The sequence below is a fragment of the Octopus bimaculoides genome, chromosome 4 (genome assembly GCF_001194135.2).
Source record: "Octopus bimaculoides isolate UCB-OBI-ISO-001 chromosome 4, ASM119413v2, whole genome shotgun sequence".
In the NCBI taxonomy this organism is placed as follows: domain Eukaryota; kingdom Metazoa; phylum Mollusca; class Cephalopoda; order Octopoda; family Octopodidae; genus Octopus; species Octopus bimaculoides.
In genome coordinates, this window is record NC_068984.1 from 86,838,622 (window position 1) to 86,854,118 (window position 15,497).

A 15,497-nucleotide genomic window follows, 5' to 3' on the forward strand; every position below is an offset into this window, starting at 1 on the left:
GGTAGTAATCCGGATATTCGTCCATGATAAACTGCTTTGATTATTGATGCTACTCTCATCACGGAGCTTTCTAGTAACATATCCATGCATAGTCTTCTGCTCATATAGGCTCGTCATTTCATCTGATGATACGTTGCGGTAGAGTCGTGTGACTTCTTTGGGCATGTATTCTAGGTTATCAGACAAAGAGTGTTGCTTAAGAAGCTGCCTTCTAAGTCTTATGATGTTATCAGCTTCATGTATGCAAACTTGGTCAAGTGATGCACTTCGACACTTGGTGGATAAAAAATGTTGCTGAAGGGATATGATGTGATATTCAAAGGCATTTTGGATCGATGTTAAGCCTTTTCCTCCTTGTTTTCATTTTAGGTAGAGGCAGTCTACATCACTGTTTATGTTGAAATTGTACATACATACATACAAATGTATGTATGTATGTATGTATGCATGCATGCATGCATGTCTGTTTGTATATGTATGCGAATATATGAGAATATGTATTTATATACAAATACTATAGCTATGTCTACATCTGTGTGTGTGTGTGTGTGTGTGTGTGTTTGTGCATACAAAAATATGCATGTGTGTGAGTGCAAGAATAGGCATGTGAGTATGCATATGAATATGTATACAGATGTGCAAGAGTATTGATGTGTGTATATATAAGAATATGCATGCATGTATAATAATATTCATTTATGTATTTATTCTATTCGTTAAATATAGAAAAAAGGAAGTGAAGTGGCCAGAAGAGTAAGTCACTGGACTAATCAGTTAAGAGTGTTAAGTTTCGTCTCTCAACAATCTAAGTTCAATCCATGTCAGCAAACTTTGCCTTTCATTTCTCTAACTTTGATAAAATAAGCTCCTGGCATGGACTGAGATGAGTTTAGTTAATTACATCTGCTCCTTCAGACTTTTGCAGCCTTGCACCTGAGTAAGAAATCTTTGTTATTAACTTAATAGTTATGAATGCATACATAAATGTTCCAGATTAGAATTAATTTATATTTTAGATAAGTGTCTGTGTGTAGTAATTAAAACTGCAAAGTGAGGTTATAAAATAATTATTCATGGATAGGCAATTAGAAAGTGGATAGTTTAGTTCGATTTTATATCTAAGTAAATAATCATGCAATAACTCTCTCATGCATATGCACATACATAAACATATGAGAAAATATGTACACACACGCACAAGCACACACAAACACACACATACACACATATACATATGCTTACAAATGGATACACATGTTCATTGTGTATGTAAAGGATGGGTCTGCTATTTTGCAAGAGAATCATTTCCCACTGTTTTGTCAAAGATGTAGGTGTGGTTTATAAATAAAGTAAACAAGTCTGGATTATTTCTCTTAAAATAAAAACAAAAAAGAAAAGAAAAAAAACATTTACATTTGATACTATTCTATACTTAAATTAATAAAGAATGTGTATGTATCTATTTCTTTTTATATTGTTAAGTGGCTCACTGGAGTTCTCCAGAAGCAAGTATTTTGTTGTATAATAAGTTAGAGTGGCACCACTTCTCCACAAGCTTGCAGTAGTCCACAGAATTTATTTTAGCAGAACCACAGTCTGTTGATGATCACTAGGAAGTATTTTGTGATCTCTGATGCTCTCACTGATTGTTCAGTTTGGTATTAAATCCAGCTGCCAAATGCCATGACCAGGCATGGGCAACCTTTTCCAAGAAGCAGGTTGCATGAGACATGGTTCATTAGCTGACAAATAATACAACTAAATATTTCAAGGTAATTTTCAATTAGGCATGGCATTCAGAAAGTCTCACAGGCCACAAGTTGCCCATGACTGGTCTAATCAATAACTTGATCTTAAAATCCTCTGCATGCATATCATAACTTTGTTAAAACAATTGGCGGTCTGTATGATTGCAGAGAGATGCTAGTACCATTAATTGTTGTAGTTTACTTAGATGCCTTTCAGTATGTGTGGGGGTGGAGTTCAAGCTCAGAATTCCAATGTCTGGATTAGATGCTGCAAGGCATCTCAACTAACATTTTAACAATTCTGACAATTCACTGCATAGACTGGAACTTTTTTTATTAACTCCCTCCTCCCAAAGGATGAAGCAAATTTGACCTCGGCACCATTCAAAGTACTGAGTAAATGCTACAAGACAAGCTATCCAACAATATAACTACTCACCCAGTTTTTTACCAACATACCTAAACAATGAAGCACCATTTTATATTCATGTCTCCTAATGTCTATATAAATAATTATTTGGAACTTTTTCTCTATTTCAGATTCATGTTTATAAAGTGTCAAATTACCTTTAATTAAACGTTTATAATTAAGAGTCTCAACCATTTACTTAACATCTGCTACTGTTAGTATGTTGTAGGTGTTTTTAAAATTGTAATAGCATGGAAAATTTCAGTGTGAAAACTATGTTAAATGAAAAATATGAAATAAACAGGAAGTGATCTTTATACAACTACAAAAATATCTAAGATTCTCATGTGGCAAGTGAAATACATACAAATAAAGGAGCTGGTATACCGACACTTTATGGACACTAATTTGAGTGAGCAAAATGTGCTTTGTTACTTTAGTGTGATGGTTTTGTTTTTTTAATTTGCTGAATCTGGAGGAAAGTTCAGTGCCCGTAGCCATTGCAGGCCCTTCTAGAAAGATTGGATTGATGCCATTAATGTTCTTCTTGAAACTTTACAAGTCAAAACCCACAGGAAAGACATGAGAAAGGGGGGAATCCCACATGGGTAACATTCTGTGAAGGAAGGACCGGGTGTAGTGGATTAGTACAATACCTGAAGGATTGGACACTAACAGAATGATGAAAGGTGGAGAGACAAATCAATTAAGAATGCCTGAGGGGAGGTGGCATGAGTCTAACCAGCTCCAAGGAACAGAGGTTAATATAGTAGCAGCAGAAAAGACTGAGAAAGTAGACAGTGTGTCAGTAGGCCAGAGGGTGAGGCATGTTAGTGAGTGACTTTATACCAATCTGTCAAGTGGTCTTGTTTTGGTTGCAGTCTAGGACGTCTGTGTGTGCATTAGCAGCAGCAGCAGTGCTGTCCCAATTATGAGAGTAATACTTATTTCATTTTGAGTTTCACTTGAGCTTTGTAGAGTGTCGATATTTGTTGGTAGCTGAAGTATCATCTGACCATGAAGAAAAGAACCAGTTGTTGGGATATGAAGCTGTATTTTAGAACGTCTGGTCAATAAAGTCTATGCAAAAATAAAATAAAATAAAATAAAATAAAATAAAATGCGACAGTATCACAATGGGATGATATTTCTCAAATGTAGGCAAAAGTTTTATTTCTTTGTGTGTCTGTCTTCTTTCCTGTACTGCTTTATCCATTGGGGACTTTGAAGCACAGCTCTGTACACCAATGAAATGCATATTGTTGTTGTTGGCACTCCATCGCTTATGACGTCGAGGGTTCCAGTTGATCCGACCAATGGAACAGCCTGCTCATGAAATTAACGTGCAAGTGGCTGAGCACTCCGCAGACACGTGTACCCTTAACGTAGTTCTCGGGGATATTCAGCGTGACACAGTGTGACAAGGCTGACCCTTTGAATTACAGGCACAACAGAAACAGGAAGTAAGAGTGAGAGAAAGTTGTGGTGAAAGAGTACAGCAGGGTTCGCCACCATCCCCCGCCAGAGCCTCGTGGAGCTTTAGGTGTTTTCGCTCAATAAACACTCACAACACCCAGTCTGGGAATCGAAACCGTGATCCTATGACCGCGAGTCCGCTGCCCTAACCACTGGGCCATTGCGCCTCCACGAAATGCATATCAATTATTTGCTTTCTCTATTATCTACAGTAATGAAAAACACTACTCTTTTTATATATATTTTAGCTTGAAGGTAGACTTGATATTCAACCATTTCTGATAATCTCCAAACGCCATGTGGAGACTAGATGAAGTAGTCCTGTTTCCGTATGCAGACAGAATTACTCCATTCTGTCTCCTCTTGGAAACATAATGAGTAATGGCTATCATCATTATCATCATTCATCATAGCATTGCTTGAAATGAAGATGGTGATAATAATAATCATCTTGTTCATAATGATCAATGTCATCATCAACAATGATCACCCAAATTCTCATATTTGCATGACTCAACACTTATTTTACATTATTAAACAGGAATTAAATAAAACATCTTTTCATGAATGAAGTAATTGTTTTTTAACATTATCAGTAAAGACATTTATTACCTAATTAGTTAATAATTAAGACTAGCCAACAATGAAGATTCTATGTGATTTTTTGACTTGCTGCAACTAGCAGCCAAGTCTACAAATCACTTTATCATCTTTTAAAGAAGGAAAAACATTATTTACATTTGATGGATATTTGTCCTCATCTTGTTTGTTGTTAACACACCTTTTGGTTGATATACCCTCCAGCCTTCATCAGGTGTTTTGGGGGAAATTTCGAAGCTGGATTCTCATTCCTAAGGTATTTTTCAATGTTGTTATTATTATTAGTATTATTATTATTATTCAGGTCACTGCTTGGAATTGAACTCAGAACCTTAATCACTACGCCATATGCCCATGGTTAAGAGGGCGGGCTACTAACCCCAAGATTCCGAGTTTGATTCCAAGCCGTGACCTGAATAATAATAATAATGATGATGATGATGATGATGATAATAACAACAATATTGAAAAATACCTTAGGAATGAGATCCCAGGTTTGAAATTTCCCCAAGACACCTGGTGAAGGCTGGAGGGTTTATCAGCCGAAATGTTGTATTAACAACAAGCAAGATGAGGACAAATATCCGTCAAATGTAAATAATGTACATAATTCCTCATCTCTTATATACAGAACTGAAGGAAAAACATATTGGTTTCATGTTTTGGCACAAGGCCAGCAATTTTGGAGTAGAGGGTAAATTGATTAGATCAACCCCAGGATTCAACTGGTACATATTTTATTAACCCCAAAAGGATGAAAGGCAAAGACGACCTTGGTGGAATTTTAACCCAGAACATAAAGGCGGATTGAATGCTGCGAAACATTTTGCCTGGTACAGTAATGATTCTGTCAGCTCGCTGCCTTTTGAAGGAAAGACATATTGGCTAAATGAAGTTCAGTGTGTGCTATACTTGAGAAAAGAAAATAAATGGAAAAGGTAGGATGGTCACAGCTGGAAAACCCTTGGTTATAGGTCTATATGATCGGGGTTGACTTGGGGGTGAAATAACAACTTCAGCAACAACCAAAATTGCTATAACTAATTAATACTTTCCTGATTATAGTAGTAGGTCTCATTTCATACATGTGTCATACACTCTGCTCTTGGTATAATACAGAAGCTCTTGGTTATAAACATATGCAATAATCCTCCAAACTCGATCTGCTAATTTTGGGTTTGAGATATTTAAAAATTTTACTACTTTCTCTTCCAGAACTATGTAGGTCACCTAGTAACATAGTTTATATATACATCTAAACAGTCTTTGAACTGCCAGTTCACCTGAGATATTACCTTTTCTATTTTCTTTGTTCCTCATCTTTTATATATCTCTTCTTGAAAGATTTGCCTAGATAAAAGATAAAATTTTTGTCTTTCTCATGGGTATAAACATGATAATTTTCTAAATGTTGCACAATCTTAAACTAATATTTTATAAATCAGGCTATAATCAGAAAGCACTTGATTTAAATTTAGATTTGTGATTTCAGTCTAAAAAAAAAAAAAAAAAGCAAACTTGTGTATTTTGAACAACTCTTTTGGTGTATAGGTGATAACGGGTAACTAATGCAAGTATGCTTTATTTTAGAAACATACCACATTAAAGACCAGAGTTTACAATTAGACTAATGAAAATATTGTCCACACATTGGGCCTATTTTCTTTTTACATTAAAATACGGCGTTATAACCCATATATATATATATATATATATACACACACATATATATATAAATATTCCAAATCTCAAATGGAAGGGATGATAAGAGAATAGAATGGAATTTGTAAAGAGTTTGGATAATACTGTAGCTCAAAATTGATGTGTGTGTGTGTGTACGTGTGTTGTGCATGCGTGCATGTATGTATGTATGTATGCATGTATGTATGTGTGCGTATATGTATGTATAAAGTACAGTTCAACTACTATCTAAATTCCAGTATAATCAGCTGCTGCTGCTGCTGGTGTTTAGATAATATACGTCACGCTCCTGCCGAAACCAAAGCCTCGTTGTGGTCTGGCTGTAGACGCCATTTTATGATCGGACTTGTCGAGAATTACTGCACTAAGTGGCAGAGGTGGTTTGAGGTGGAGCGAATTTATCGTCTCTTATTGGAAATATTTGACGTACCCCCCTCCCCAAACTTATTCTGTTGTCAAGATTCCGCTTTTTAGCCCCAAAATGCCGCTGGCTCCGCTAGCAGACCCATGGAAGCGTATGGAGGTGGCGCAAGAGACTGAGGTATTACTTTCTAACATTTCCTCTTCCTACCCCTCCCTCTCTTTCACTTGAAACTTTATTCTAACTCGAAATAAAGTTGTTTTAATTAATAATTTTAAACATCTACATGATAGAAAACCTCCGTTTTTTGATCGAGCATTAATGTTCTGCTTTGAAAACCTGCATTATATGTTTTATGTGAAATTTGTGTATATTTTTTCTTTCATTTGACAAAGCTGGAGACGCCTATGTTATTATAGACTCAAACACGTGTATGTATGTATATGCTAGGAAATAAGTGTTCGCCTTTATTAACAACTGTTTCTTTAGATCTGAACCCAAATAAGACGGATGTAAACCCTATTCATCTCTAAAAATATAATTGATGCACGTTTCTTTAATAAATTCTTTCTCTTTAGCTTAGCATTATTTACACATTCCATTGCATATAATTTATTTGTAATAAAGTTCCCTGAAAATGTATTATTAAATGAATTAATTTGAAATAAAGATTTCCCAATTCCCCAAGTGTTGATGGTAAATTATAGCCTATAAACAATTGTTCGTTCCTTGTATAAATAGACTTCAACGTTTATTTCTAATTCTGTTGACATTTTGTTTCGTGATGTTGACACAAGATCTTTCTCAATCTTTTAGGGGGCTGCTAGCACAGAGGATATGTTAGTAGATTATCAGGTAAGTGGAGTACAGTTTCATTTATTTCCATTTCCTTCCTAATTTGTAAACAAATATTTAACCAGTTTAGGTAATATTATTCACTTGGATTTTCTTCACCATTATTTTAAATCGGTCTCTAATATAATGTCTCATCTAGAAAATACAATATGAAGTGGTTGTTTGATTTCAAATTTATCTCACATACTGCCCGTATTAAAATAATTTTCTGGTTGATCACCTTAAGATTATGCCATCTGTTGAATGGTGAGAAACTCCACCCATTCGAAGGCCTGTACACCTGCTTATCAATATGGATATTTATTTTCGAGTTATTTGCACGTGCCTTTTTTTTTTTTCTCATTGCACTGGCTGCTTCTTTCTTCATACAAAAACGACCATTCCTCTTAACCATGGTTCTTATGAAATTCCGACAATGCTACTATCGGCTTCGTCTACATTCAAATCTTACAATGATTCCTCTTTCTTGAATATAATTTAGTATAAAATCTAAAGATTTAGCCGTGTTTTCACCATATTTATAAATGTTTTGACATTTTTTATAAATATTTTCGTTATCATTTTTTTGTTTTATTTTTTTATTTACATATCCGGAAATGACTTATTTAGATTAAATAAAACGTCAGAATTTTTGTTTATAGTTAAGCCGAATCTTTCATAGTCTTAATAGTATCTTACGATTTCTCTAGTGTAACCACAGCTTTCTGCTATACAAAATTATCGAAGCAGCAGCCACGAATAAAAAAAAAATCTCCAGTAACAAGATAAGGTCGGTTGCGATAGCTTAAGCCATTTCTCCAGTATGATGAATAACATTCCTTCAGTGCTTCTTCTACAGTACTGCAATGTCAAGGCCTGCTACCTGTGTCTACTTGCTTCATCCTGCCTCTTAACGTTCTTTTAAAGAAAATGTTTCTTCTATATTCTTCCAAGAATTTTTTTTAGCAGACTATTTATTCCTCTGCGGGGGTTTTTGTCTTCCTTTTTCTTCTTTCCAATCTACTAACTAGCAGAGTTAGTTTTATTTTTAGTCATCTAATTTTTTTTTATTGTTCTACATTACTTCACGACTCCACCCAGCTACTAATGCAGACCGATGTACTCTATACTCTTCATTTCACAACTGATATATATTTTCAAGTATTTTCCGTACTAAGAATCTGTAATTTATCGATTAAGTAACGTTAGAAAGTTCCGATCACGATTGCTAGTGGTTCGTCAAAAAGTATCGACTTTAAGCAATTTCTGGTTATGCGGTGGAAACTCACAAAATTGATATTTCTACCTGCTGGTTTTGTCTTCTGCCCATTAATAAATTAATTTTCCTCTGTACCTATTACTTATTTTCTCCATGTTTAATATTCTCATAAGTCTTTGGTAGTGTGCCCACTGAAGCTTCCGTTGCCTCTGTTCATATTGGTTCTCTTGAAAATTTTCGAACTTCACCTGTTTATTTATAATGTAACCATCTGTGTAATGGAGTCTGGATAATTAGTATGTAGTAATATAGGAGTCTGGAGGTTTCCCATTACTATTAGTTGATTATTAGATTCATACTCTTGGTTGTCTTTGAACAATCTAATTCTGCTATTATCCACCATTTTCTAACTTGAAAATTAGCCCGGAGATCGGTGGCTGTGTTTATGACCTATTTCTCCGGAAAAGCTATATATATATATATATATATATATATATATATATATACACACACACACACACATGCACACAATTAATATCCTCATAGTGTTGTATTATGAATCTTTTATTAATGATTAACATTAAATTAAAAACTTTTGATGACGTAATAAAACTGTATTTATTTAGTTTAAGTTTTTTTTATAAATATACTTTATTCAGAGGTCTTGTGAAATTAGCTACCCTATTTCTTAATTTATTTTGGACCCAGCGTTATTATGCCAGTATTGAACTTGATAGAGCTCCGTTTTCCCCCCTGTTAAAACTATCATGTAGTTAGTGAATTACAAGCCGGAGAGGTTTCAGTGAATACTGACTTCTATCGCCTAGAGGAGAAATCTTTTGCATTCCATTGAGGTGTTTGATTCACCACATTAACAGCTACATTTCATTTGATCTAGTTTTTTTTTTATTCATTCGAATATTCAGTGTGGGTTTATTTTGTTTTCTGGAAAACATTCAACCTACTTTCAGACTGAGAATATATTTAGGTAAAAGAATATATCAATTTTAAGATATATAATGAAAAGGCTAGTAAGTTTTAAATCTTTATATACTTCTTGTAGACATGCCGGTGAGCTGCCTTAAGTCAACTGTATCTTTGATATAATTAAAATTGGTTCTTAGATCTTACTGTTGGAGTTTAAGTTATTGATATTTGACAGTTTATACCTGTATGTACAGTGAACATGAAACTTAGACTAACAAAAGGTAGTATACAATTTGATCGTGTATAACATTGGTTTTTCACAACAGCTCAAATTATAGGAGGATGGATATAGTTAATTGAATCAACTCAGTTCAAGACTAGTACTTCAGATAAGTTCAGGAGGGATGAAGAGCAAATTTGACTCAGTATTTGAACTTGGAATGTAAAATGTTAGTGAAAACGGCATTGATTTCCACTACTGTCACCATTTTCTCCACTGCTCAGATCAAATGAATTACTTTTGAGAAATTGGTTAATTGTATACTATTTTGTTATGATAGAAAGTTAGGATTTTGACAGATAGGACCGGCTGTCATTTCTCTCTTGTTGGCAGATGTAGGTTTGTTGGGAAAATTCAACAATTTGTCTGAGCAAATTATTTTACACAACAGTATCTTTTGAACTGATTTGTTTACTTTAGCAAATGGTTAATTCTGGAATTAGACATTGTTTAGTATTCAGTTACACGAACTGAACTAAGTGGAATCTATAATCTTTAGGTTGTCTATGAAATGTAGGTTAAATGCCTCGTGTTTCCCTTATAAAGGCTTACTCAAAGACTTTCTGCAAGGAGCCTTTATGTGGGTACTCAACTTGCAAGAAATAGTAGCTAACATTTATCACAACATACTATCTGGAAAATGTTGTCTTGAGAGCACTGTACTTTGCAAAAAAAAATGGGATTGTCATGGTTAGTATATCTTTGATCATAGATATGCTTTATGCAGGGCTGAACAACTAATATTTGAGACAATACTGTGGAAATAGCCAACTGTAAAAATAAGAGAATAATCACCCCCATCTCCAAGGTTAACAACACTGAACTAGAACTGGGCCTTACAAAAACTGAGGAACTCTTTTGGTGAATGTTCATTGTTGGCAGAACAAAAACTGCATTACATAGCCAGACCTTTGTCTTCAAAACCAGACAGTACTATTCCCCAATAACTATTAACTTTCTATGAAGCTCAGGTGAGTCCTACTATTAAGTATTACTTCAACATTTGAGATAGTGCTACTGACATTCAAAGAAAGACCACTTAACTGGTTGGCATGAAATTGCTCACAAACACATGCCAACCTCTGGCCCACAAACATACTGTCTCCTCTTCCTACCTTTTCTGTTGGTGCTACATGAGCCCCTGCTCCTCGCAGCTGGCTAGTTTTGTACCATCTCCTGTCAAGTACTTCCAGCAGACTTGTCACTCTCTCTCCATCCATGTTGCTTTCAGCTTCCTATGTCTGGACTAACCTTTATGACTAGTCCTTCCTCTCTGGTGTGTCAGTCCTCTGAAATTCCCTCTCAGCACATATATCTCCTGCAGCCATTGGCTTGCTACTGTTCAAGATGAATGTTAATGACATCAGTCTCACTGGTCTTAAAAAGACTGCAAAAGGCATAGGTAGAGCCTCTTCTAACAAAAATGTTTTCCATTCTGGGAAGTTTACACTATGATATACCATGACTCTTTACAGTCTTGTGTTGTCTCATCTGATCTTGCCAGTTTTCTTCTCATTCCTGATCTAGGAAATATAAATATTAAAGAACATTGTATATGTGATGACATGCATATAAGTACATTCTGTAATTAATATATTACAAATAAAATATGAGCCATGTAAGTTTGAACTGCATAGTAGAGTGGGACAAATAAGTGCGACCTTCTTTTACTTGTTTAGTCATTGTACTGCTTTGAGGGCTTAGTCAAACAAATCCACCCCAGTGTATTTTTTAAAGTTTAGTATTCTATCAGTCTCTTGTTGAACAGATAAATTATGTGGATGTAAACAAACTCCAGTTGTCAAGCAGTAGTGGACAGACATAACATAGAGACAGACAGACATACATGCATACATATATTTATACTATGGGCTTCCACGGTTACCATCTACCAAATTCACTCAAAGCATTGGGCTGCCCATGGATATAGTAGGAGACATTTGCCCAAGGAGTCACACAGTGCGACTGAACCCAAAACCATGTGGTAGCAAAGCAAGCTTTTTAAGCACACGACCATGCCTTGACAGCTTCCATCTACTAAATTCATTCACAAGGCATTACTCAACCCAAGGCCATAGAAGAAGGCATATACTCAAAGTGCCACAAAGTAGGATAGAACTTGAAACCACATTGTTGCTAGGTGAGCTTCTTAACCAGACAGTCATTAACTTAATATACAATAATTGTCATTACAGTTAGATTTATTTAGATAATATAAAATATTCTTTTCTACTCTAGGCACAAGGCCTGAAATTTTTGGGGAGGAGCCGGTTGATTAGATCGACCCCAGTATGCAGCTGGTACTTAATTTATTGACCCTGAAAGGATGAAAGGCAAAGTCGACCTCTGCAGAATTTGAACTCAGAACGAAATACTGCTAAGCATTTCACTCGGCATGCTAATGTTTCTGCTAGCTCACTGCCTTAGATAATATAAAATATTATCTAGTGTAGATAACCGTCAAAAGTTACGTAGTCTAGGCAAATTTATCTCCATCAATATTTTTATACTAATTACTATAGTGTTGATTGGTATGTGTACACCAATTTTCTGGACACTGATGGTCTGGAACCTCTTATAATCCTCACTAATTCACAAACAGGAACCTGAAATTCCTGCAGATGCCAGATTAATTTACTGGTACTTAACACAGACTAGTGCCTTGCACAGTGCAATATTAATAAACTTGTATCATTTATAATAATGTACAGGTACCTGTTTTTCATTTAAATATTTAAGTAAATTTAATATTTGTTTAATTTAGAGTGTTTTGACTAATTCCTGGTTCAGAAAAAGATCAGTAATTCAGAGCAGCTTTGCAACCAAAGGTTTCAGAAAATTGATGTTGTACCTGTGATATGCATGAGATAACTAACATTTTTTTCTGGTTGTCATTATTGACAGTTGTAAGGTGGTGATCTAGCTGTGTCAGTAGAGTGTTAGATAGAATGCCTTGCACTCTATGTCCCAACTTTATGGTGTTCAAATCTTGCCAAACTCAGCGTTGCTTTTCATCTTTTTGGGGGTCATTGAAAAAAAAATGTACCTGTGCAGGTACTTTTGGTGGATTGGGTTGGTGAAACTGTTAGAACATCAGCCTAGATGCCTTGTGTTTGTTCTGGTTTGCATTCTGACAGCAACGGTTGTGATGACACTGATGTCAAGATATATTAGCCCCAAAGCTGCAGCTTGCCTTTGTACAACATTGATGTTGTGAAAAAGGGAGACTTATGTGTATAGGCAAAGGCCAAACTTCCCTCAAAAATAAGAATAAAATCCCTTGTCCCCATGCTTGTGCATAAAGGTGCAGATAAATGTTCAACTCTGAAAGATGGAAACCCCAGAAATATGTAAGTTGTAAAACAGTTCAAATAATTCTATATAGATCAACCCATCTGATATAAAAAAAAAAAGGTTAATGAAAAGAACTTGCCTATAATGCAGCATAATTAATAAAAAACCATAGCTTAGTTGAATTTTTAGTGATAGGAAAATTGTTGTTTTATCCGGGTCATAATATCATAAATTGTTCAGCAAGAGGTTACAAATAAGCTCGATTGCTGGTGGTGCATTTTTACACTACTAGTTATACTCTCTGCAGGGATGGGCTCTTGTCAAGCTGACTTGGCATGACACTATATGAAGATGGTATTCAATAATGCCTCACTTCCTCATTAAAGGTTGTGGGTGTTTCCATAGTATAATTGCTGCACTATTTATTTAGGGATTGTGCCAGTTAAACTCTTTGTTGGATTGACATTATTAATCTGGAGGTATTTTTCACTGAAACATAGTAATATTTTACAATATTTTCTCTTTTAGAAACTTTTTTTTATATGACAGATAATAGTTCTATATTTCATGTGACAAATAGTAATACTATAATTTATAATATAAACAGTTGTGTTGTAATCTTTCTATAATTCATTTAAATAATCCTGAAGAAGTGTTTGCACTCTGTTGTGTAACATAATTATAGAGATCATTTCGGGGAAGCCCATTTTGGTTGATTGTATTGGCAATTGTACCGTTCAGTTATTACTTTATATTCATGACTCTAGGTAAAAATAAGCATGAAATCTTGTTATATCATTGTTATACATTATAGAATTCAGCAACTTCTAAAATATGTTAGAATAGAAAAAACAAGGTTACAAGTAAAGGTAATAGAAAAATTATTTGCTAAATAAAAAGATGCAGGCAAAACTGTTTGGTTAAGTTTTCTTTGCTAGCACATGGTTCGGTCATACTGTACAGAATCTTAGGTGAGTGCCTTCTGTTATAGCACCAGGTTGACCAAAGCCTTGTCAGAGAAACGTGGCTGACAAACTGCCAAAGCCTGTCATCTACAGGGTACATCAAGCACACATTCAACAAAAAAAATCAGAGAAATGAGCCTATCAGTGAAACCACTACCAGCCCTAATGGCTATCTTAATATGACTGTGGAAATTACTGCATACCAGAATCAAGTGGTTCCTTTCTATGCTATTCATGATGTCAACTGCCAACAAGTTCATGGTGCTGTGGAGAGGTGAGATTTGTTTTCTCTCCCAATGACACCTTGGATGCAGCAGTCGTTTGGGTTCAAATTGGGAGAGCTAGAATGCCACATGTTCAAATAGTTTTTCTGGGTTGTCTCACACATAACTGTCCTCTCTCATTTAGGCCTTGTATCTGATATTCTTCTGTACAACACATCTGAAAGTTGTCTGTTGACACCATCACTTTGAGCTACCTAGTGAGAACTTTCATTGACCTGCTAGGATTGTTGCTATGATGACCTGGACATCCTGTTGATGTCTAACTCAGCCATCCTGTTGATGTCTAACTCTTGAGAATGTTTCTTTCTCTTAGCCTTGGATAACACATCCCCCATCAAGGACCTCCAGCTCTATCCTGACTCTGGATACAAGAGCTAGTTATTCTCAGTTATTGTAGTTGGTAGCTAGAGTCATGAACATAGTGTGCTTTTTTCAGTTATTTTGTCAGACTGGAATCTGTTGTGTGTTGATGCTGATGATATATTTGAAAGAAAAATGAGAAAAGTTAAAATTTAGTGCCTGCTGTATTACATAAGGTTGTTTTTATATGACCTACTAAAGTTTGTTCACAAATACCTGGCACATTCTGTATGTGTGCGTGTTTTTATGCTGGTCTAAAGAGCTGTGTTGTGTCCCTTTATAACCTGTAATTAAGTAGTTTTTTTCCAATATGAATTTATAAAATAAGTTCTACACTAAAATAAGTCCTGGGGTCAAAATGATCAAGTAACAAGTAAAACCTTTTAAAAGCAATGCACTAGCATGGTTGCAATCCATTACCAGTATTGTAATTTGCATGTGTTCCAGCTGAGAGAATTTTCCTGAGAGTACAACATTTAACAGTTTGTGGCACAACCCACAGATTTATTTATCCCATACCATCATTTGGGCAGCTTGCCAATTTAGGTATTAATAACGTAGCAATTACGCTTGTATAAAAAATATTTATTTAAAGGTGGTTTTCATCTTTATCATGCTTCAATTTGGCATCTTGTAATATTTTATACAAGTGGAGCAGTTCAAAGGAAAGGAAAGCAAAATGTTACCAGAGTTATTAATTGGACTAGATTTTATCAAGAATTGTTAAATAAGTCTTTTCATATTATTGTGTGATTAACTATTATTACTCTTTTACTTGTTTCAGTCATTTGACTGTGGCCATGCTGGAGCACCGCCTTTTAGTTGAGCTAATCGACCCCAGGACTTATTCTTTGGAAGCCTAGTACTTATTCTATCGGTCTCTTTAGCCGAACCGCTAAGTTGCAGGGACGTAAACACACCAGCATCGGTTGTCAAGCGATGTTGGGGGGACAAACAGACACACACACATACATATATATATATACGGCAGGCTTCTTTCAGTTTCCGTCGACCAAATCCACTCACAAGGCTTTGGTCG

General features: G+C 35.2%; 1 protein-coding gene across 2 annotated transcripts in view; it reads left to right on the top strand.

Annotated features, from left to right (window-relative positions):
- The first annotated feature begins 6,242 nt into the window (after positions 1-6,242).
- LOC106870220 (ribosomal protein S6 kinase 2 beta) overlaps positions 6,243-15,497 on the top strand; it is a 73,771-nt gene continuing 64,516 nt past the window's right edge. For both annotated transcript variants that reach the window (XM_014916228.2, XM_014916229.2), the window contains exons 1-2: positions 6,243-6,475; positions 7,112-7,150. In XM_014916228.2, coding sequence (XP_014771714.1) covers positions 6,416-6,475; positions 7,112-7,150 — 99 coding nt within the window. In that variant the 5' untranslated portion in view covers positions 6,243-6,415. The remainder of the gene's footprint in view (positions 6,476-7,111; positions 7,151-15,497) is intronic.